General features: G+C 46.1%; 2 protein-coding genes across 7 annotated transcripts in view; both read right to left on the bottom strand.

The window, feature by feature from the left end:
- Positions 1-15,780, bottom strand: SF1 (splicing factor 1). Of its 6 annotated transcripts, none has more exons than XM_079956614.1 (13): positions 15,238-15,780; positions 13,296-13,442; positions 8,286-8,361; positions 5,593-5,745; positions 4,870-4,959; positions 4,154-4,337; positions 3,866-3,981; positions 3,673-3,780; positions 3,090-3,270; positions 2,376-2,652; positions 2,085-2,141; positions 1,815-1,977; positions 1-1,312 (listed from the first exon to the last, which is right to left on the bottom strand). In XM_079956614.1, the coding sequence occupies exons 1-13, from the start codon at positions 15,713-15,715 to the stop codon at positions 1,057-1,059; spliced, it is 2,286 nt and encodes a 761-aa protein (XP_079812740.1). In that variant the 5' UTR covers positions 15,716-15,780; the 3' UTR covers positions 1-1,056. The 6 variants fall into 6 exon arrangements, with proteins under 6 accessions (XP_079812740.1, XP_079812738.1, XP_079812741.1 ...); XM_079956612.1 differs by having other exon boundaries at positions 1,819-1,977; XM_079956615.1 differs by having other exon boundaries at positions 1,819-1,977; positions 2,085-2,136.
- A 3,479-nt stretch (positions 15,781-19,259) lies between these two features.
- MAP4K2 (mitogen-activated protein kinase kinase kinase kinase 2) overlaps positions 19,260-21,296 on the bottom strand; it is a gene marked incomplete at its 5' end in the record, with an annotated part of 36,738 nt that continues 34,701 nt past the window's right edge. Inside the window, one exon of the mRNA XM_079956563.1 lies at positions 19,260-21,201. Within this exon, the coding sequence (XP_079812689.1) occupies positions 21,114-21,201 (88 nt within the window). The 3' untranslated portion in view covers positions 19,260-21,113. The remainder of the gene's footprint in view (positions 21,202-21,296) is intronic.

The raw sequence follows: 21,296 nt of genomic DNA, 5'->3' as shown, positions 1-21,296 counted from the left end.
TATTTTAAAAGCTGCATTTAATTGGAACCTCCCTTTCACTGCTCTTTTATTCTTACACAAAAAGCAATTAAGAAAATGGTTACAGGAGATCGAATGAAGCATTTGTACACACATCATTGTCAACAAAAATCATTCAATCTAGGGGCGGGTCCACCCCAAACCACAAAACACTCAAGGCATGTAAAAAGAAAGGAGTTTCTAGGCAGATGGACAATATCAAAATGGACTTCAAAAGAGATGAAGATGCCCTCTCAATTGTGACTTCATCTTAACTACTCAACGGGAGTAGAGGAGAGGGCCTAAAGCCCCCACTCCCAGTTTCAAAGGAAGGCCCACCCTGTGAATTCTGCCTTTCCTTTGCTATGGAGAAAAGGGGAGAAAACTGGCACTCCCCGTATCAACTGCAGTGCATGCGACGTCCAGCTTCAGAGAAAGAAATCTACGGAAATAATCCATTTGCTTCTTTAACTCTACTGACAAGACTTTTCCGTGATGGGAGATACATGTGGCCATGGAAAACTTGTGTCTCTTAGATGAGGTTAAAAATCTAATTCTGTAAGAACTTAAAATGAACAAAAACCACTGTCCCACCCCAGAGGGCAAGGCAGGTAGAGCTGCATCTAAACACAGAAGGGGCCTTGCCACCGTTGCTACTACCATGGCTAGACCTGGCAGTTTCACATGGACTTTCCCAAACTTTAGGATGGTGGTGCAGACCTCAGTTCGTGGGATGGGGGGGGGGGAGAGACTCAGCACTAGTGTCCTGATGGGCAACTTCTGCTACTGAAGTACACCAGTCAGTCATCAAAAAAGGATTCTGACAAGAGTCACACACCTCTCTAAGTACAGAGTAAGGAGGGGGAAGAGGAACACACACTCCTCATGTGCTCCTGGCTGGGTTTCAGAAGTCTCCCCTCCAGCTCCTGGCTCCAGATTGGCAAGAAAAAACTGTATAGAAAAACCATTCTTCAGTTCTGTGGTGGGGGTGGGGGGGGAGCAGGGGGCATGCCAAACGGTGGCAAGGCTGGCACTCCAACCCCCATCATGGTGACAAAATTAGTAGGGTCCATGGGAGGCGGAGGAGGGGGAGGGGCGTACATCATGCCCGCGGAGCCAGGCGGCGGGGGCGGGGGAGGAGGCGGGGCCCCGGGCGGAAGCGGAGGCTGGACCCCTGGAGGCAAAGGCACCATGGAGGGGCTGCCTTGCATCTGTGGGGCCCCCGTAGAAGTTGCCACCGCCGCCGCTCCCTGCTGCTGCTGCCATGGAGGGATGGCCCCGGTGCCAGCGCTCGTGGTGGTGGTGGTCGTCGTATCTAGGATTTAAAACACCAAGTGGTCACCCCAAGAGCTCAGAGCCAAGCTGCTCCTCCCTGCCCCGCATCAAGCAGGGAAATGGCCGATCCGACCTTCTCCAAAGAAGAAAAAGACCCAGCCCATCAATAATCAACCCATAGCTAGGATACTGCTCCAATCCCCACTGACCAAGGTGATTCCCATTTAAGATATGCCAGCTTTTCTGCCAACTTTCCCCCAAAAAATTGGCCAAGGCAAGGAGAAGTCAGGCCCTGGAGGCAGAGGGGTGGCCAATTGAGGAACCTCCTGAGGAGCCAAGCTCAGATAAACATGTAGCTGCAAATCAAGGGGGAAAGAGGCTTATTGCAGGTGCTGAAGGCCAGGCTAGAGGTCAACAACTTCCCCCAAGTGCAAGCAAGGCACAGAAAGCGAGAGGGAAGAACTGGCCAGTGGCCACCAACCCACATTTAGCTTGCCCAGAGGCAGGTCACAGAGGTGCAAAATTAAAAGAAGTGCTCTTACTCACTTTGCTGCCATGGCAAGGGAGTACTGCTGCTGGGAGGCGGGGGTGGAGGCTGCTGCTGCTGCTGCCATGGGGGAAGAGGACCAGAGGGAGGCGGGGGAGGCTGACCACTGGGTGGAGGGGGCGGAGGGGGCATCATACCCATCGGAGGCGGCATCATACCTGCAAGGTCAGAGCCAGAAAGACAGTTAAGTAGAACCAGGTAACACCCACACACATGCTTTGTGCGCCCCACCTCAATTTGAAAAAGAAACAAACAGGTTGCTCACCTTTTCCTTGGAGGCGATAGACCCCAGAGCCCACTGGCGCATTGCCCAGGTACTGATCTTAAGGGAATGAGAGACCATAGCTTTAGCAACAGTTGGAATGGATGAGCTCCACCAGCCCAGGTCCTCATGACAAAGTCAGCCACCAGCAAAAATAAACGAGACTGGGCTATGGAAGGGCAAGGCTCATCAGCCCATGAGGCTGTACTGAGGTTGACCCTACCCATTCCCAAGATCGCCAAGGCTCACCCCCCTCTCCAGTAGGCTCCCCGTGGTGTTCTGGATTGTACTCACCCATGTGATGGGGCCCGGGGGGACCGTGAGGATGTGGTCCCTGGTTCATTGGTGGGTTGTGAGGCTGCATCCAAGGTGGAGGACCGTTGGGGTTGTGCTGCATTGGGTGACCCCCATGTCCTCCCATATTTGACATGTGGTGGGGGAAATTGTGAGGGCCACCAGGCCCTCCAGGTCCCCCTCCTCCTCCACCACCGCCTCCACCTCCGCCACCACCATGCATGCCATGGAAGGGCCTGTTTTCAGAGGGGCCAGAGTTCATCCATGGCGGGCGGTTCTAGGAGAGAGATGGAAACGAGAAGTTATTCCAAGGAGGTAAGAACAAATGAGGAAGATCACAGGCCATGTACTCTGCACTAGAAGTGAATTCCCCATCGGTCAGTGCAAAGTATCAAATCCTAACCCCTGTCCAAGGGGAATATCTGCTCACCCCTCACTACAGGATTATGAAATTTCAGCAAGCAGTGCTCAAGTGTTTTAAAACTTACCTTTGAGGCCTTGCCAAAATTAACAACACCCTCAGCCGTCCAAGGATGTTACACTTATTACTTCCACATAACACAAAGTCTTCCTGGACCATAACAAACTCTTCTGATGTCCTGCCAGGCACACTGGCTTAATTCAATCCTATTATTCCTTTTCAAAATACTTGAAGAATCTACTCCCATGTCTTCCAATCTGCCCTCACCAAGACCTTCCACCATGACTACTCACAGGAGGTGGCTGGTTGTTTCCTGGCCCCGAAGGTCTTGGACCACTTGGCAGTGGTGGATTGGAAGGTCCAGAAGATGATCCCACCGATGCTGGGACAGGAGCTTCTCCCAACTCAGCCATCAAAGACAGGTATTCCTTGTCCATGCGTGCTTTATCCTGGGCTGACTGGGGGTCTCCAGGCCTGGAAGGAGAAAGCCAGTTACAGAGGCCAAGATCCTAACTGCAATATCGAAAACACCCAAGTCCTGAGTTGGACAGTAATCCTCCCCTCCTGGCCAATTATGGGTATCTTCACTTCTACCAGAAGCTATTTAAGGCACCCATAGAATTGTAGAGTTGGAAGAGACCACAAGGGTCATCTACTGCAGTAATCTTTTTGCTCAACGTGGGGATTGAACCCACAGCCCTGAGATTAAGAGTCTCATGCTCTACCGAGTGAGCTATTCCAGGGATAAAACACCTACATTAAATCTTCACACTTCAGAGGAAGCAGGTGCTCACACCTTGTCACAGGCATGATGCCCTGCTCCTCGCTCTGGAGCACAAGCAGTGCAATTTTAAGGCCTTCCCAGCTGAGGCTTACCGGGCAAATTTGCAATCTGATGCAATGTGGCCAGCTCCTCCACACTTGGTACACACAGTGGTGTTGGTGATGCTGCGAGTCTCAGTGTTTTGCCATGGACGCAGAATTCTGAAATGGGACAGTAATAAGAAAAGATTGTAACTGACCCGAGCTCCTTTCCAGTGGGCAAAATTGGGCACTAACCAATACGCACCTGTTGTCATCTTCACGCAGTGTCCCATTGAGGCGGGCCAGTTCCCGCAGCTGCATCTTGCGCAGATCATTCTGGTCCTCTGGAGTTTCAATGCCTTGCTTCAGAATGTTACGGATCTAGAAGAGGAGAGGAGTGCATGTTGCTCTATCATTAAGATTGGATCACTGGTCGGATTGGATTACCATGGTCCTTCCAGGGGGCATGCAGGAAACTTCCAAAACACCCACCAATGCATGAGACAGGGAGGATCACACAGTGTTTTGTTGCTTGGCCCTCTGTGTCCTTTACCTGTTCCACTGCCTTCTTCACATTCTCCATGGTGTTAGCTGTGACCAAAGCATGAAGTGGCTCATCCTCACCAGGCAGCATCTGGCCATCTTTCCGGCCCACCTTCCCTTCTTTCACAGACCCTTTGCCTCTGATCATAATCTTAGCATTACACTCCTTCTCAATGTTCTTCAATGTGTTCCCTCTAGAATGGGGAGAACCCAAATCCAAGAGTTGAAATCAACATCCAACACTCTTGAGTGTCTTCAAAAGAGAAAAGGCACTCCCACCACTAACAGCTTCAGAAACAAACAAACAACTAGGAGGCTATCTTGCTATCTTGAAGGCAGGGGGAATAAATTTCAGTGATAAGGAAACAACATAGCTAAAGGAACCTAATCCTATTGCTACTGTACAAGGTTTACAAAACAGGTTCCAAGGATCAGCCTTGCCTCATAATTAAAGTCTTAATCATTCAGGAAATATTGTGGGGAGAAACAGAAAATTTACAGTATGCCTGCTGAATTTACTAAGGATCAATAGTGACACATTAAAGTAGACATTTTATCTGATCAGAGGAAAAACTTCACGAGCTAAAGCAATTCTCACATATCCAACATTCTACATCACCACCCCTTGACATCAAGACCATTTCCCAAAACCTTCCCATGATTCTGGACTTGCCACTTCTCAACTCTTAATTATCCACCCTCCATGGAAGAAACACATGCTCTTACCTGGGTCCAATCAGAAGCCCAACGAAGTTAATCTCAGGATATTCATCCTGTGGGATCATCACCTTATCACTCACTCGAGTTGCTGGAGGTCTGCGAATGATTAGACAGCAAGTGTCATGCGTGGTTGTCCCCAACAAACAACCCCTGCCAAGCTCAAACTGACAACCCTTGAAAACAATTCAAAACAAAGAGGCCCTGGGATAGCACCAGTTGAGAGGCCATAATCAGTTCATTTATTTTATTAAAAATGATATTACTACTTGTTTTTTAAAAAACACACCTCAAAGTGGTTATTGAGCAAATGATTCTACAATGGCTGCTAATTTTGATAAAATACAAACCAGATCACCTAAGATTTTCAGACACCCTGTTGAGAGTGCCCCCACCTTTCGGGATCTGGTGAGTGAGAATGCAGAGCAGGGTCTCCTCAGCTGCACTGCCTCACCTTCTGAGCTCTCCTCTTTGTTAACTTGTCAGATATCCAGATGTGTTTAGGTGACTGCCGAAGACCTTTCAATTCTTTATTTTAATGGTATTTGACTGACTATAATGTCATTTGCTGAGTCTTCTTAAGAAATATATTTTACTCAGTTTTGATTTATGTGAAATCCTGCTAAGCAAGCTCAAAGTGACTGTGAGGCAAGCTAGATCCATTTCAAGTAATAGGCTGGGCAAGAAAGAAGCTACCCCTAACCCCAAACTTGTCTTTTCCCCCCAGTTTACTTGTAATCAGCTGGTGGCTTGAAGTCTGGGTTGAGAGCCACCATCTCTGTTATCAGGTTGTGCCTCTCCTCTTCCAGTTTCTTGCGTGTACGGAATTCACGGGTGTTCAAACGCTTCCCCTCGCTATTGTAAATCGGTTCAGGGGAAGGAGACCTGCAGAGGAACAATCTCCAGTTATTTCTCATGCAACTGAACCCTTGAGGCTATTTATTAAGTACAGGCTTCCCCTCAACTCTAGCACAATTTAGAAAAATAAAATGAAATAAGAGACCACAGGAAAGGAAGGTGTAAACTCACTCATGCCCATTAATGCCTCATGGACAAGGCGGCTGTAGCAAACCACTGCCTGCTACCAGGAAGAAAAAAACTGGGGTATTTTATTGGGTAAGGAGGGGTGCAGAAAAGGGAGTGGGGTCACACACAGCCATGACAACAGCTCTGCCATGAGTGTGCCTGTTGTTAAAAAAGGGGAGGGGGGGCAGGGAAGATGGAGAAAGTTGATTCACACAAAGAACAAACTTTCCAACTTCATTATTCCATGGAGGCAAACAATTAGAAAGAACCCTGGTGCAGGAGGCAAATCAATAAAGAATTATTCATGTTAACCCTGGACTTTTTAACATCAGAAAAGTAACAAGACAGGTTAAGCTTCTATCAAACCCTTTCTGGCAATACAAATTATGTCTATTTCACTGGCACCACGTGGACGGGTCAAGGCTTCTGTCCTGGCTTTACCTCCATTTTGCTGGCTGCATCAAGGCCGACTGAACCTGTTTACTGTGTTTAAGAGTTAGAGAACTGGGGTGGGTAGAAGTTCAACAAGCCCACCTTTCTCATGCCACAGTCTGGGCCTGTAAACCGCTAGAGACAGACCTGCTTTCTCCATGTAGTTTAGATGCCCAGAGGTTCTAACAAATAAAAATGTTATAACTAAAATTAAAAAGAGTCAGTTTGATTTATCACAGCTGCACTTGCGGTAAAAAAGCCACACTCTTAGAATTCTGCTTAAGTTTATGGATCTTTTTCCAAACATATTGAAATAAAAATTTAGAGTTAGCTGCAAGAAGGGAAGAGATATTGGTCATGTTATCAAAAAAATACATCCTTGAAGTAATCAGAAACCTAAACCTTGGGATTTTAGTTAGACAATCTTTCTTTCTAGTTGGTTAAAGGATTGATTAGAGCCAGTTGATCCCAATGTCTTCTCAGCCTGAAGTGAATCATCAACACAAGAATATAAAATAAAAAGGTCAGATTTTGTAAGGAGTGATCACATCTAAATTACACCTCCGTTTCTAGGACCTGAGAAGGCTTAACAGTCCCAAAGCAATGTGAACAATTTTATCTCCCCCAGTCAGCATTCATTAATAAGTTTAAAATAAACCCATTCACTAGCTGAGTAGATCCTTTTAAACACAAAGACATGGGTAATTAATAAATTGATGGTTCCAAGATTAAACCTTCAGGAAATGTTTAACGCTGAATGTATCTAATAGCTTCATGCCTTTAGTAAGAGCTGTCTTTCTGCAAGCAAGTGAGGTAATTCACTTTTACTATATGTTAATGGCATCATGTATTTTAGCCAATATGGTCTCAGTTCAAGAACATCTTATGTATACATGACAGTAACTGCAGCCCCCACTCCCACCCCACATTCTGTATTAACCTTCGGTTACATTAAGACCCAACACCTCATGTTACTCTTCTAAAGCACAAAAATAAGGCATATAAATCTGCTCCCACCAAGAATGAGTTCACCTGTCAAGTTTAACCCAAAGCCCATTATGGGAGTCCAAAAGGTATTCCTCAACTGTACTTTTAAAACTAAAATAGGCAATATCAGGCCCCATGAACTAGAGCTGAAAGCTCCTTTCTTTTGCAAGGCATCCAAAACTACTGGCAGCCTCACCATGTTTATTTACGGTCCCAAATAACTGTTTCAGTTGGGCCAAATTTAAGTGGAAAGTGTATTCCACTTCAAGAACAAGAATTAGTTTACAAGTTGTGCAACATGCTATAACACAACAATTTCCTGATTATACCTTCTGATAAAGAAATTAATGTTTACAAGCCAATTAAAAAACGAATCAAACACAGAAGTTATTTTGTTGGATGACACTGAAGCCCAACAAAACCACAGGTGTCCAATTCGGCATACTGCAGGTGCAATACTGCTTGGGCCCCAAATCCCAAGATATTGGCCAATGCTGTGTAGTAGCTGCTACCAAAGAAATTGGTTAGTACCCATCTGGTTTAAAAACCATGCTCAGCCACCACTTGAAAAGTACTGTAAAATCAGCTGTCAGAAAAAGTTTCCAGGCTGCTCAGACTCAGTGACTGTGCTGAGGATTCCTCAGTGTGAACCTGCGAGAAAAACCTCTGGACACTTGCCCAAGACCAGCACTGAACAGGTTAAAATTAGTTGGCCACCATATATGTATCTTTTTCTTAGGTCGGGTTAAATAATTGCAAACTACAGACTTAGAAATCCTCAAGCAAGGATGGAACCTTTATCCCTTTCTGGTTTTACCTTCCCTAGCAAGTAAGATCTCAGCTACCATCTCTGACAAATTAGACCACTGAAGACATTTCATTAGGAAGAAATTGCATTGAACTGACATTATGATGCCACCAAAAAATTATTGAAAAAGGTAAAAAATGTTACTGTCAGCTGGTTAAAACTGTTTCCCAACCTGTCCTCAGGGTTAGGGGGGATGCCCAGGTCTCCTGTGCGCAGTTTACGAGTCAGGTCTTCTATCTGCAGTTGCACTGGAAGAAACCAGGTTAGGAAAGAAAAAAGGATGGAAAAAAAGACAATGTTACCAAAAAACATCTCAAATCTCAACATCAAAGCATGAAGAACTGGAGAATTTGCAAGGGATGACTGATACTTCATCAATATAAAGATCAGGAGACCCTACAATGTTATTTCAGTCAAATATGTTCATCAGGATTCCAGAACAGTCCCTCATTATTTCTAGCAAGTATTCAAAAAACATTACACATCAGGAAGCAAAGCATTCATCTGAGAGTTAGCAAAAAATAAAATAAAATATCTAATCTTTGTGAATCTTATTTCCAGCCTACTGAAAGATAATCATCCCAACTTTCTATAATTGGCATTGGACAAAGACTTCTAGTAGGAAGCATGGGCATCACCAATGCTTACTTCTTTTAAAACATCAGAACCATCTTGCTTTGTTATGAATGCATTGGTCAATCTAAGATGGAACTTTGAAACTGCACAGATCATACCCAATTAGCAGAAGTTGTCTCTTTCTTGAGATTCTGTCATATTGGCCATGCTTCTGCATGTATTATGTAACCCTTTGCTAACTAGCAAACACTAAACATTGAACTGCATAATTAAAGGAAAGCATGCTTTAATTTTCTGGTTATCCAATAATGCACAAAGACAACTGAACACCCAGTACTAACAGATGTCAAACATGTACCAATCGATTTTTACACCCAGAATAAAAAAAAATTACTCTGGTTCATCCAACATAGCGCAAGGATTAGTATTTGCTCAACTAGTGAAGAGTATCAAAGGCAGAGCAGCAACTGGTTTGGGATTCAGAACCGAAGCCCCTTGTTGAAGCAGCTTTGTTCAAGTCTCCCAGACATCGGTCAGGCTACAATGGAGGAAATGGTTTGTAGACTGCGAGCCAAATCACTACTAAGCAAAGGTACACCCACATCCATATTAATAAGAGACTCCTTATACATGTAACAGAACATAGAAGATGCAGATAATCCAGGCTTGACAAAACCTATCTCCAGGGCGCAGCAGGCCTGGTGAGAGAAGGCCACTCAACACCACACAACCCAGCTTCTCATGAATTGCTGAGATCTTAGAGGAGGCCTCTATTTCATGCTGAGCTTTGGAGATGGAAAAGGGTTTCTATATACAGGAGAGGGAGGGCTGTTCTCCATGTTGCACTGAGCTTTGGGAAAAACAAAAGCAGCCACTTCTGCTTGCTCCAAAGCCTAATATGATGAGACACCATCAATCCCTCTTTCCATAGGCCTCTGGCACACAAAGGGGGGGGGGGACAAGCACAAATAATGCTGGCTATGGAGCCATGTCAAATTGGGAGATTCCCCTGAAATAACTGAGAGTAACTTTGGAAGATGCTATAAAGAGCCAAAACACAAGCCAATGAATTGAGGCTGGATTTGAGTCAGTAAGCTGAAGCTGAATCCTCAAGAAGAAGCAGACCCCATACTTTGGGGTCAGGTAAACTGCTGGATTGTCACTGGAGGTTCAGGTGGCCTTGGTGGCAAGGAATGCCTATTTCCAGCTTTGGCTGGTGCACAGCTAGGACCCCTTTTAGGCTGAGATGAATTAACCACTGCACTCCATGCTCTAACAACTTCCAGACTGAATTATTGCAATGCACTCTACTGTGTCTGCCCCCTTAAAGATGACCAAGAAACTTCAACTGGTCCAAAATGCAGTGACCATATTGCTGGCTAGAGTTCCATTTAGAATGCACATAATACCTGCCTTTTAAGAGCTGCATTGGTTGCCCAATTCAAGGTGCTCACATTAGCATTTTAAAGCCTTAAAGAGTTTAGGCCCCCAAATTCTGCAAGACCAACTCCTTCCCTAAAGATGCTCTCAGGTGTTGTGCTCAGCAAACGGAGGCCCTCTTGGTAGTTCAACACCCTCAGAAGTTCAGACATGATGGCCCTGATGAGGTTGTTCTCTGCAGCAGCCCCTAAGTTGTAGAATTTCCTTCTCAGAGATGTGTCTGGCACCTTCACTGTACAGTGGTACCTCAGTTTACATACGCTTCAGGTTATAGACTCTGCTAACCCAGAAATAGTGCTTCAGGTTAAGAACTTTGCTTCAGGATGAGAACAGAAATTGTGCTCCGACAGCGCGGCGGCAGCAGGAGGCCCCATTAGCTAAAGTGGTGCTTCAAGTTAAGAACAGTTTCAGGTTAAGAACGGACCTCCGGAACGAATTAAGTACTTAACCTGAGGTACCACTGTATATCTTTTGTCATCCCCTGAAGATGCACCTCTTTACTTTGGCCTTTGACACCCAAGATAAAATAATAGAATGAGCCCTAAATATATTTAATTGTAAACTGTCTTAACTGATTTTAATATTGTATTTTTATATTATTGTGACATCCCTTAAAATTAAATCCAACAATGCCAGAAAATGCAACTAGCTGTCAGTTTCTCCAGCCACAATCTTACAAATGAGATATTAGGTGGTTGAGCGTTGTACATATATCAAAATATAATGCATTCCATGTGTGAGCCAAAACCAACAGAAAAATTGGTACTAAAATATTTCCTTCATTATTTTAGGCATTGGCAAACCTTATCTAATCAATAATTGAAAACATCTAGATTCTTCAGTTGATGTTAAACGTGAAAACAAATGTGGGGCTGAAACACTATTGGACATTAAATATTATGTTATGGAGACATGAGAGAACTGAAGGAACAAATATGTTACTTACTGGTGATCACACAAGACATATTATGAACATCATTTGTGTGTCACCAAAGCTTCTCAATGTGGATAATAACTGAGAAAGCCTGCAGTCCTCAGCAAATACATTTCCAAGAATGCAGAAAACAGCCTAAAGTTCATCAGCCAATTTTTCTCCTCCAGGCCAGGCAGTGTCTAGCTCTACTGTAGAATCTCTCTCAAACTTTGTTCCCACTTATTCATCTTCTAAGAGACATGAAAAACCTTCAACAAGCTCTAATCTCCAGTTACTTCTTTATGTTTGATCTCCTTGAAGTAAACATAATTTGAAAAGGTTCAAGCAAATCAATCACCTGTTGAAATCAATAGAGTTGACCATGGCGAAATTCAGAACACGTTGGAACTTATTTCCAGAGCTTGCTCACAAGCAAAGCTTTGGTTTTTTTTTAAATTGTTTTTCCTTTATTGAAATGCTACAATACTATGTTTTTTTGACACTGGTATTTCACCTCTCACATTAATGGTATATTCTCTTTCACATAGAAGGAGCCTTCCTCACTCCCTTATTACAGATGTGCATGTACCTTTGTGATAGTATTTAGGCTCAATAAAGGTCACACGTTCCTCTGCCTCTTTACCTAGTTCTGTTGTGGACTACAAGGCACATCTTCACCATACCAGTTAGTTAAGCAAATGGAGCACTCGTATCTTCGCATAGACTGAGAATTCTGACCCAATTCTATCCATTTACAGACAGAGCTGTTTGTTAGCAGCGTCTGACAGAGCTGCTTAATTACATATCAGAATTTATTTTTAATGCATTTCTAAACCAAATGGTTCAACAGCAGGGCTGCTCTCTTTGATCATTTCAAGCCAACCATTCTTTCGCCCACATCGATTCTCTACCAGATCTGTAAAAACTATTAAATAAGTACCAAGTTACTGTTAATAAGAATATAAGGTAGGGATCAGGTAGTGTAGCTTGGTTAAGCAAAGCCTAAGTAGAAATAAATTTTTAAAAAAATAAAAAAACAACTTCAGAAATGTTAAGAAAACTGACTCTTTAGGAATGCAGTGCAGAGCACAAGGTAACAACCAGCTTTTCCAACTTGCATTAAGTGGCACACCTTTTCAATACAGAAACTTTGACCGACTCAAGAGAGAACATTCTGCACTGTATAAACATTGACTTAACCTTGAAAATTGTGCAAGCCTTTAGAGCAGTAAAGCAGCTCTCATCAGTATTAATGGATAGCTATACATTATATATCAAAATTCTCAGTGATTTATGCATAAGAAAGGAGTTAAAAGCTTATTGTGCAATCCTAATGAGATGAACAGTAATTAAATGGCCTTATGTTCAGGGTAAAACTTGGTTTATTGAGAAGGCAAGGACTGTACCATGTAATGTAACACCAGAGCACACTAGAATGATTTCAGTCGGAGTACTGATCAACAGTCACAAATAAACAGTCACACCACGTTTCTCAATACAAATAATGCAAATAACGTTCTCTGTTCCACATACATTTATCATTTGTCACTCCCCAGTATTTGTCACTCCCCAGTTTTCACAGTTAACAGTTCCAACATCATGATTCCCACAGAACCGAACAGTGTCTCTTTCCCAGCAATTGTGTACGTGAGTACAGATCCACAAACTAACCTAGCAAAGCCCACCCATCAAAAATCAGAAGTTAGGGGGCTCTCCCTGCTTTTGAGTGGCATCAACAATCTTCACCACCTTGGAGTATCAATTTTAGCTTTAAAGAATTAGCATAGCAACATAAGAGAAAGTCAGAAGGGAACCATGGTTAGGTTAGTTTACAATATTCCACTGCAAAAGAGGTACTTGCTTCCAACAATACAGCTTGAAAAGGGACTCTTAGTGTTCTCTGTTAGCAGGGAGTCTGTGAAGCTAATGAGACCCTCCTGATTAGATTTTAATGGCCAATTAAGTAAATGTCAGCAAGTTTCATTCCCCAGCACCTCAAAGGACTTTAGCTTTTCTACTGTGCCTGTGGAGGACACTCTTTCACCCAAACAGTACAAGGAGCTAGGATGGCGCACAATTCACTCTGAGCAGAGACATGAATATTCATCTATTTTAAGAAATGAAAACAAGGCCAGAATAACTTGAGCCCTTAAAAGCACAATTTTTAAATGCCTCAGACGCACACAACCAAAAATAGTGTCTGGATCAGTACTAACATGAACAAATGAAAACAGGAAAAGAACGAGTATTTACCTATATAAGCTCTCTCTTGTTCACGGGTAAGCCCAGGAGGGATAACTGTGGGCATTCCAGGGATGACAGTCTTCTGGTCCATGGTATCTTGGTTCCATCTACTCCTCTTCCTCTTTTTATTGGGAAAATCTGCAGACAGATAGGTTTCTTTAAAGGAACAGTTAATAAGTGTCAAAGTTCAATTTGGCTTTAAGGTACCTTTAGTTAGCATTGTTCAAGTTCCCCACCATGACATATTATTATTATTACCCCACCCTTTACTATCAGGTCCCAGGGTGGGTTACAGCAATTTAAAATTCAATATTAAAAACAATTTTAACAGAACAAATTAGTCCTGTGAGTATTGGGCGGTATATAATATTATTATTATTATTTATAATAATAATAATAAGTAGTAGTAGTAGTAGTCGGGGGAAGAGTGACAAGGTCCTGAAAGCATATCACAAGCGCACAAAGCGTAACAAAACCATCTCTATTCTTTCAATGATCAAGCTCCCACACAGATAAAATGGACAATGGGGTCTCTTGCAATCTGGGAACCAACTCTTTAGTTCCTTTGGATTTCAAAGATTATGGACGCAAAGCTACTACAGTACTATTTAGTTCTAGATCAGCAAACATTTGGAACATGAGAGCCTACTACGTATTTCTCCACATACCCTGGTACATATCTCAAGTAATTTGCTTAATTATTAAACAGTATTTGCACCAAATGAAGCACTGCAAAATTACATGAATGACAGTTCCTTCAGATGTGTAACATTTTCCACAGAATTACAATCTACTTACAAGACTTTTTGTCTTATTCCAAGATTTTGAAAATGATTTTTCCTGGAGAACATTAAAATCAGGGTAAAATTAACTGCCCTTAAAAATGATATGAGTTAGAAAAACAGAAGCTTTATTACGCAATTCTTTAACAGTCTTACAACTAGGCTGCATTTTGTCCATCCTTATCCACAGGGAAACAGCCAGCTTTTTCAAAGGCACCAACACACCAGATTACACACCTCCCTTAAACCATGTCCACTGTTTCCCAACTAGAAACCTCTCTCAAACCATAATAAGCACAATTATATTTGTTTTTATAACACATTGATTCTTCTCCACCCCCCATTTTAACCTCACAACAATCCTGAGAGGTAGGTTGATGAGTCCAAGGCCACCCAGTGAGCTTGGAAATTTGAAACTTGGGTGTTCCCAGTCCTATTATTATTAACAGTAATAAAGCCACACCAGCATTTTATTATTCGTTCCTCTTTCATTCAATCCACTCCTTCTCTAGCTCCCTGTGTTTAATGTCACGCTTACTAGAATCATGTTTGTAAACATAACACAAAGGAAATGAGATGAAAGGGAGTTCAAAATCCCTCTATCTGGCTTCATCCGTGACATCTGGTTAAGCTCTCTGATGTGCAGCTAGCTCTTTTATGAGTTAAACTTGGTTTCTTTTTCTTTTAAATTGAGTTATTACATTTGACCAGAAACCCTAGCCTATGCCTGTAACAGGAACATAAAAATCCCTAAAATAAGGAGCACTGAAACTACCATTAGAAGCTGCAGAGGAACCACGTGGCAATCCTACCCCGAAGGGCCACGTCGCTTGTTTTACACACAGCCTGTGTGGCGGCTCAGGAGTGTGTCTTTTTGGAGAGACCGGCGATCAGCCTCTGGGCCCCGCTCCTCCTCCGGAGCGATCTCGGGACAGTCACTTTCTCACACCCCTCTAGCCCAACCTAGCAGGGTAGCTGTGATGGCAAAGGATGCCTCTCGAGCCCGTCTCTCACCCTGTGCCTTTGAACTGTCCTCCCCTCCATTCTCAACCTAGCCTACCTCAAATGCCTCTTGGACAGCGAGGCATTCATACCAACAGCGATCAAATAATAGTAATAAAACGTTAGGCGGCGCTGGCGGCCGCGTGCCTTTCCTCCCTCCGACTTGCCTTGGTTCCCGGCCCCGGCCTGTCCGCCCTCGTCCTGCTGCTGGAGGTGGTGGAGGTGCTGCGGGCCTTGCGGCGGGGGCTGCTGCTGCTCCAGGCCCAGCGGGGGCTGCGGCGGGGGCGAGGGGAAGCGGTACTGGCTATACTGGGCCTGTTGAGCCTGCTGCTGCTGCTGGGCCGGCGGTGGCGGCGGCGGGGGCTGCTGCTGCTGGGGAGGCGGCTGGGGCTGCTGCGGTGGTGGTGGCGGCGGCGGAGGAGGCGGCGGCGGTGGCGGCGGGAGGGCGGCGAAGGGGAAGGCGGCGGCCGCCATGAGGCTGGGGATGGCGGGCTGAGGCTGGGCCTGCGCGGGGCCCGGCGGCGGCGGCGGAGGCGGGGGCCCTTGCATGACCAGGCCCGGCGGAGGCAGCGGGTAGCCGGCCTTGCCCGGCGGCGGGGGCGGGTGGAGCTTCCCCAGCGGCGTCGCGTTCGCTCCAGTCGCCATAGACGGAGAGACACACGCAATGGCGCCCGCCGCGATTTCGCGAACCTTCCACGCCAAAGTCTCCCCTCACAAAGGCGGGAGGCGGCGATTGGTCGCAGGACCCGTCCTTCGCGCTCCCGCGCACTACCCCGTTGGGCAAGGTTCGTGTCGCTCAGCCCGCGCCGTGAGGCGATTGGAAGAAGGGCGCGTTCGCGGGAAAGGGATTGGCAGGAAGGCAACGGAAAGGCAGGACTGAAGTGGATTGGGTCTATCGGTTGTCGCTCAGCTATAAACCGCGCCGCCGTGGTCATGGATTGGCTGTGAAGCACGGTGGGCGGAAAACGTAGCTGAAAAGTGGGAGACTCGAAACTGCGAGGAACTCTGATTGGTTGTACTTGAGCCCCTCCCTCCCCCGCCTCTCGGGTTACTACGCTTTCTGCGTTTGCGGGAAGGACGTAAAGAAGGGATGACGTCAAGGAGCTCGTTATCTGTCATTGGATAACAGTTTAAGGTGGCCGGGGTGGGGTGAACCTTTGGTTCAGAGAGTTTATTAGCAAGGAGCTGAAGCGGCTCATTTTCCCAGCGCAGAGGCTTATGGGAAAAGCAGGAGTTTGAGTCTGTGGGGTCCTCAAAGGATTCTGGGAGGCTCGCCTTGTCAAGGCCCAAGATAGAGCAACTCATTTCAGTTTAAGGGCCACACGTTATCTCATGGAAAAGCTCTTGGGGGCCACATTCGAGTAGTGGGCGGGGCTAGAGGGGGTATGGGTGTGGCTTGATTTAAAAACCCCACCTTCATTCAGTGGCCTATGATATGTCTGTATTTGTATTTATTGCAGGACTGGGGAACTTCCAGTCCAGGAGCCCCACGGGGCCCACTAGGCTGTTCTGGGGACACCCAACTGCCCTGCACCTCACGTCATCATTCATGCCTTCCATGATGTCATACATGCCCATGTGGGAAAGGACAGTGCTTCAAAGGAAGAATTGGGAGCTTTAAACTGTGTTCCCAGTTGCTCCCAGTGCTTGCAAGAAGGGAGTGCATCTGGCTCCAGGAGGGGAAACTGGTTCCCATTTGATGGGAACGGTTTTTTACTGTTCACATGGGGAGGTTTGCAAAGGATGGGGCTGGGAGGTTAGACAGGTGGGTGGGGGAAGACCCACCTGTCAATCATATGGCCATTTTATTTATAATCCTATTTATACACTGCTATTCATTTAAAAAAGAAGAGTATTTTACAACAGTGGCACATGAAACCATATTTAAAAAGTTAAAGTTAGAAATCCACTAACTTATGCAAAGGTGTATTCTTAATTCCCTGCATAAACCTAATGGCACAAAAAAGCAGGCATTCAGAACTTGAAACAGATGTCTGCTGAATCTCTGTCGGCAGAGAATTCCACAGTATTGGGCCGTTTCTTATTGTTGGCAGATGAGACTTACCAACTCAGAAATGAACTGATAGTATGCAAATAAAGGCACCTCATCTGTCCCAATGGGTCAGTGATATGCAAATGACTGCAGCCAATCGTAAGCGATCTCGTAAATCTCTGGGATGTGATTTACATGTAAGCCACCCAGAGTGGCTGGGGAAACCCAGCCAGATGGGCGGCGTATAAATAATAAAATTGTTATGTGTCCTGTGCCAGCCTTACTATTGATCACCTGAGCAGGGGCTGCCTCTTGACTGAGGAACTGTCATTTTTTGGGGAACACACTCAGGTGGTGTGGGTGGTATCATGGCCACCCCTAGGCTGGCAGACTGTGGGGGTTTCTGGCAGGTTTTTAAAAATGTCATAATCAGTGTGCAGGGTTTGTTCAGGAAAGTGCTTCTCAGCCCTTTTACACTTGGGTCCTCCCCAAATTAGGTGGTGGAGAACTTCCATTCTGTGGGCTAGTCTTGATCAATCAGGGGGTCCAATTTGGCCCAAACCACCTGTCAATCAGCAGACATCAGTGATGGGACAGCCAAGGGGTATGGTTCAGTCCTGCTGGGAGCTCCTTCACTGGCACATTTATTGCAGAAAACATGCTGGTGAAGCAGACCCCTCTCCCAACCCATGGGATAACTATGACAAGTGGGAATGATGGGCCACTGTCCATGGCCACTGGAGTCACTTCTAGCCAAGACACAGCTGGGATTAGGAAGAAGGGCTTTTGCAGTGGGGGTGGGAATGCTACCCTGTGGCTGTAGAAATTAAGAACTGTACCCCAAACTTAATTCCAGGTGATGGTTCTGATCACTCCATTCCTTTGGGATCATGCTGCTGACTGAGTTATTCCATGCACCAATGAGGAAGACTGGGGTGTTTCAGTTTTTTTGGAGGGGTGTGTGTGCTCTTGCCGCTGAGTCCTTGTGGTGTGTGTTGCCAGCTGGATGTGTAAATGTGTGTGTATGCGTGCTTGGCTGGCTGTCCCTGTGCCTTCCAGCACTTCTGTGTCATGGGAGGGAAGACAGCGACAAGAGGAAACAACCAGAGGCAATGTCTGCACCAGGAAGATAAGATTTGGTGCCTAGCACTGCAATGACTTTTGACTTGCTCCTGATGCCGTGACTTCCTGGAACAAAAGTAGGGTGGCAAGGGGGGCCTGTGGCGGGAGGTGGAGCAGAGAGTGCCAGGAGGGGCTTGCCCAGCTGCTCAACTTTTCTGCCCCCTCAGATGGAAAGAGGGTTCCCCCTTAGAGAGAATGCAGTCTGTCTCTTTTGTTTGCAAGCAATGTGGATGTGTGTTTGTGTGGATGCACGTATGTGCATTGATGGGTGGATGCAGCAGTGCGTGCCTGGGTGCTGATTCCAGCTTTACCCCCCTGCTGTAGCGTGTGCAAGGAATGGGAGCTGGAACCAGGGGGTGGGGGGACATTGAGGCACATTCCTCCTCCTCCTCTGGGGGATACACATGTGGGAATTTGCACTGGGAATTTCCAAGTGTTCTCTGCCGTGGCTCTGATTTGTCACTTGTGTCCTTCAGCCTCCACCCCTGGACCTATGGCAGCAGATCAAGCAAGTTCACAGGTGAGGGAATCACCCCCAACATCAGAGTAAGTTAAAACTGGCGTTTCCCTACCCCTAGTGCCAGTCCCCAGCTAATCAAGCTCTGCAAACACATAGCAAATGAAAAGGGAGGGAACTGAGTTCTTTTTTAACCATTTAAATTATTTGTTGGCTTATATCTTACCTTTCCCCACATAACAGGGTGCTCATGACAGATTACAATACCAATCCCCTACTAAGAAACACACAGAGAGAAGCCATGTCTTCTTTTTTAGCCCTCCCACACCACACTAACCAACTAAGAAGGAGCATCAGCATCACAGAAAGAGAATGGGAGGAAGTCCCTGCTCTTTCAGTGAATTAAAAAGGTAAAGGTAAAGGACCCCTGACAGTTAAGTCCAGTCGCGAACAACTCTGGGGTTGCGGCGCTCATCTCGCTTTACTGGCCAAAGGAGCCGACGTTTGTCCACAGACAGTTTTTCTGGGTCTAGATTGGCCTAAAACACCACACCAAAGACTCCCAATTCAAAATTTAACAAAATCAGATCCATTAATTCTACACATCCACTGGGGAGTAAAATACCATAATTTAATATCAAACCCTTACGTTAAATAGCAATTTTCTTTTCAAGTTTGGGTTTTCTCCCCTGTTCTCAGACAATAAATTCCAGCTTTAGCAATTAAAAACCACAGAGATATTGGCATCCTGGGAAGGAAAGTTCTTGGCATCCAAGTTAAAGCGGAGTTGCGGTCAGCCCTGATGGTCCACAGTTGTGATTCCGATGGGGAGTCTCTTCTGGGCTTCAAAGGCAGCAAAGAAGGCCCCCCAAAACACACACAAACCTCCCTTGAAGTGACTCGTGCAGCCTTCCTCTGCTGCCAAGGCAAGCTGAATCAGAATGCCTGGCAGGAGGACCACAGCAGCAGCACTCAGTAGTCATTCAGCCAACCTACCGCCAGGACAGGACACCCACAAGACGTGGCCCAGCTGGGGCTCCACCACCTGCCTCAGAGTGAACATCCATGCTACTAAGAGAAGGCCAAAACCCCAGACAGTACATTAAATGTGTGACTGCACTTTAAAGTGAACAGCTGAGGATCAGGATCCTTTCCCCCAGCCATCCTGCCACACCATCCTGCATGCAGCTATTTACCCTGCGAGAGAAGCTGCTATTCCCCCAAGAAGTGGCTGGGGACCATTTTCATCAGGGCTGTGGTTCATGGGGAAAAGATTCAGGCCTCCTCCTCCTTGCATTCCAGATAGCAACTATGAGTAAGGCCATGACATGCTGGACAAGGCTGGACGAAAGACACCCCACATAACATGACATGCAAGTTTGCATTTAATTTGTTTGATTACACCCCCTTTAAAAAAAAAACACAGGCCATCAATCATATGGGGGTTTGGCCCCCATAGTGTAAACTTTCTCAAAACTGGCTTGCATTGCATTCTTTCTAAAGGCCCCTGGGAACTGTAGTTTTTTTTTGCAAAGGTGCTGATTCCACTAGAGATTCCACAGCCCCTTTCACAGTCCTCCATGGGGATTAATTACAGTGATGGTCAGAACTGGCCTGGAGCACCTGAGAGGCTCTGTTGGGCGATGAGCTCAGGTGCCACCTAAGCCACCACTATCTCACCCAAAACAACAACCATCCATGCAGGGAGGCAGTTACTCTCCCTACCTAGTCAATCAACAAGCATGACACCCAACCACACACACACACACGCATGCGCGCCAAACCCCCATATACACCCCACCTCTTTCATCATCATCATCATCACTCAGCCCTGCCCATCTTCAGCATCTGTCCACTCAGCTGTCTAGCCACAAAACAAATGTTGCCCGACCCCCTCCCAGTCAATGGGGGCAGGCCAGAATCTCAAAGTGCCCTGAAAGACCTTTAAATTAAAGCTCAAGTGCTAAGGGAAGGGGGGTGCGCTCCCCCACCCAACAAACGATTGTCTTCACACGGCAGCAGATTTTGGCGCCCCTCCGCAGCATCATGGGAGCGCAACTCCTAAAGGGAAGGAGGGAAGCGTTCAAGCAGGCACAAGGTGTCAGCCAGGAAAGATTGCAAATTCTTCCAAATGGCTAGTGGTCAAATTATTGCAAAAGTTTCTCAGGAGGTGCTGGCCCAAGTCAGGAGGAAAGAGCTCCTCCCATCCTTGTGCACAGCAGGTTCTCAGGAAGACGAGGACGACGGGCGGAGAGCATTTCCGGAGCCAAACCGAGGTTGCGTCCAGTGTATGTGGCAGCAGAGTGGAGGCTCTTCTGATTTCCAACCCGTCTTTGCCACACACACACATGCTGGCAATCATCTCTGCCATCAGCAGGCATGGCTTGCAGCCCTGTGTCTCCAACAATAGTGCATCCCCACAAGGCTGAGATGACCACCTCCCAGAGGCTGGAGGCTTTGAAAGGAGGTCGTCAGTAGCTGCTCTCGTGACCCGTCAGGATGTAGAGGTTGCTCTGCGCCGTGGGGTTGTCTGTAGGGGTGCTCTCCAGGATGATGTCTCTGGCAGGGAGGAGAGAATGGAGGCAAGAAAAATGAGCAGCACAGCCTATGTACAGGCATGTCCTAGGCAGGCAACGGAAGGGCTGGCACAGCAG

Source organism: Podarcis cretensis (genome assembly GCF_951804945.1).
Source record: "Podarcis cretensis genome assembly, chromosome: 16".
NCBI classification, from domain to species: Eukaryota; Metazoa; Chordata; class Lepidosauria; order Squamata; family Lacertidae; genus Podarcis; species Podarcis cretensis.
The sequence above is the reverse complement of the archived record's forward strand: the minus strand, read 5'-3'. Positions and strand labels throughout refer to the sequence as shown.

Coding starts and splice junctions, on each gene's coding strand:
- SF1 (XM_079956612.1), bottom strand. CDS start 15,715: ATGGCGACTGGAGCGAACGCGACGCCGCTGGGGAAGCTCCACCCGCCC. Junction 4,960..5,592: donor AAGCCACCAGCTGATTACAA/GTAAACTGGGGG, acceptor AATCATTCGCAG/ACCTCCAGCAACTCGAGTGA. Junction 3,982..4,153: donor TGAAGAAGGCAGTGGAACAG/GTAAAGGACACA, acceptor CTCCTCTTCTAG/ATCCGTAACATTCTGAAGCA.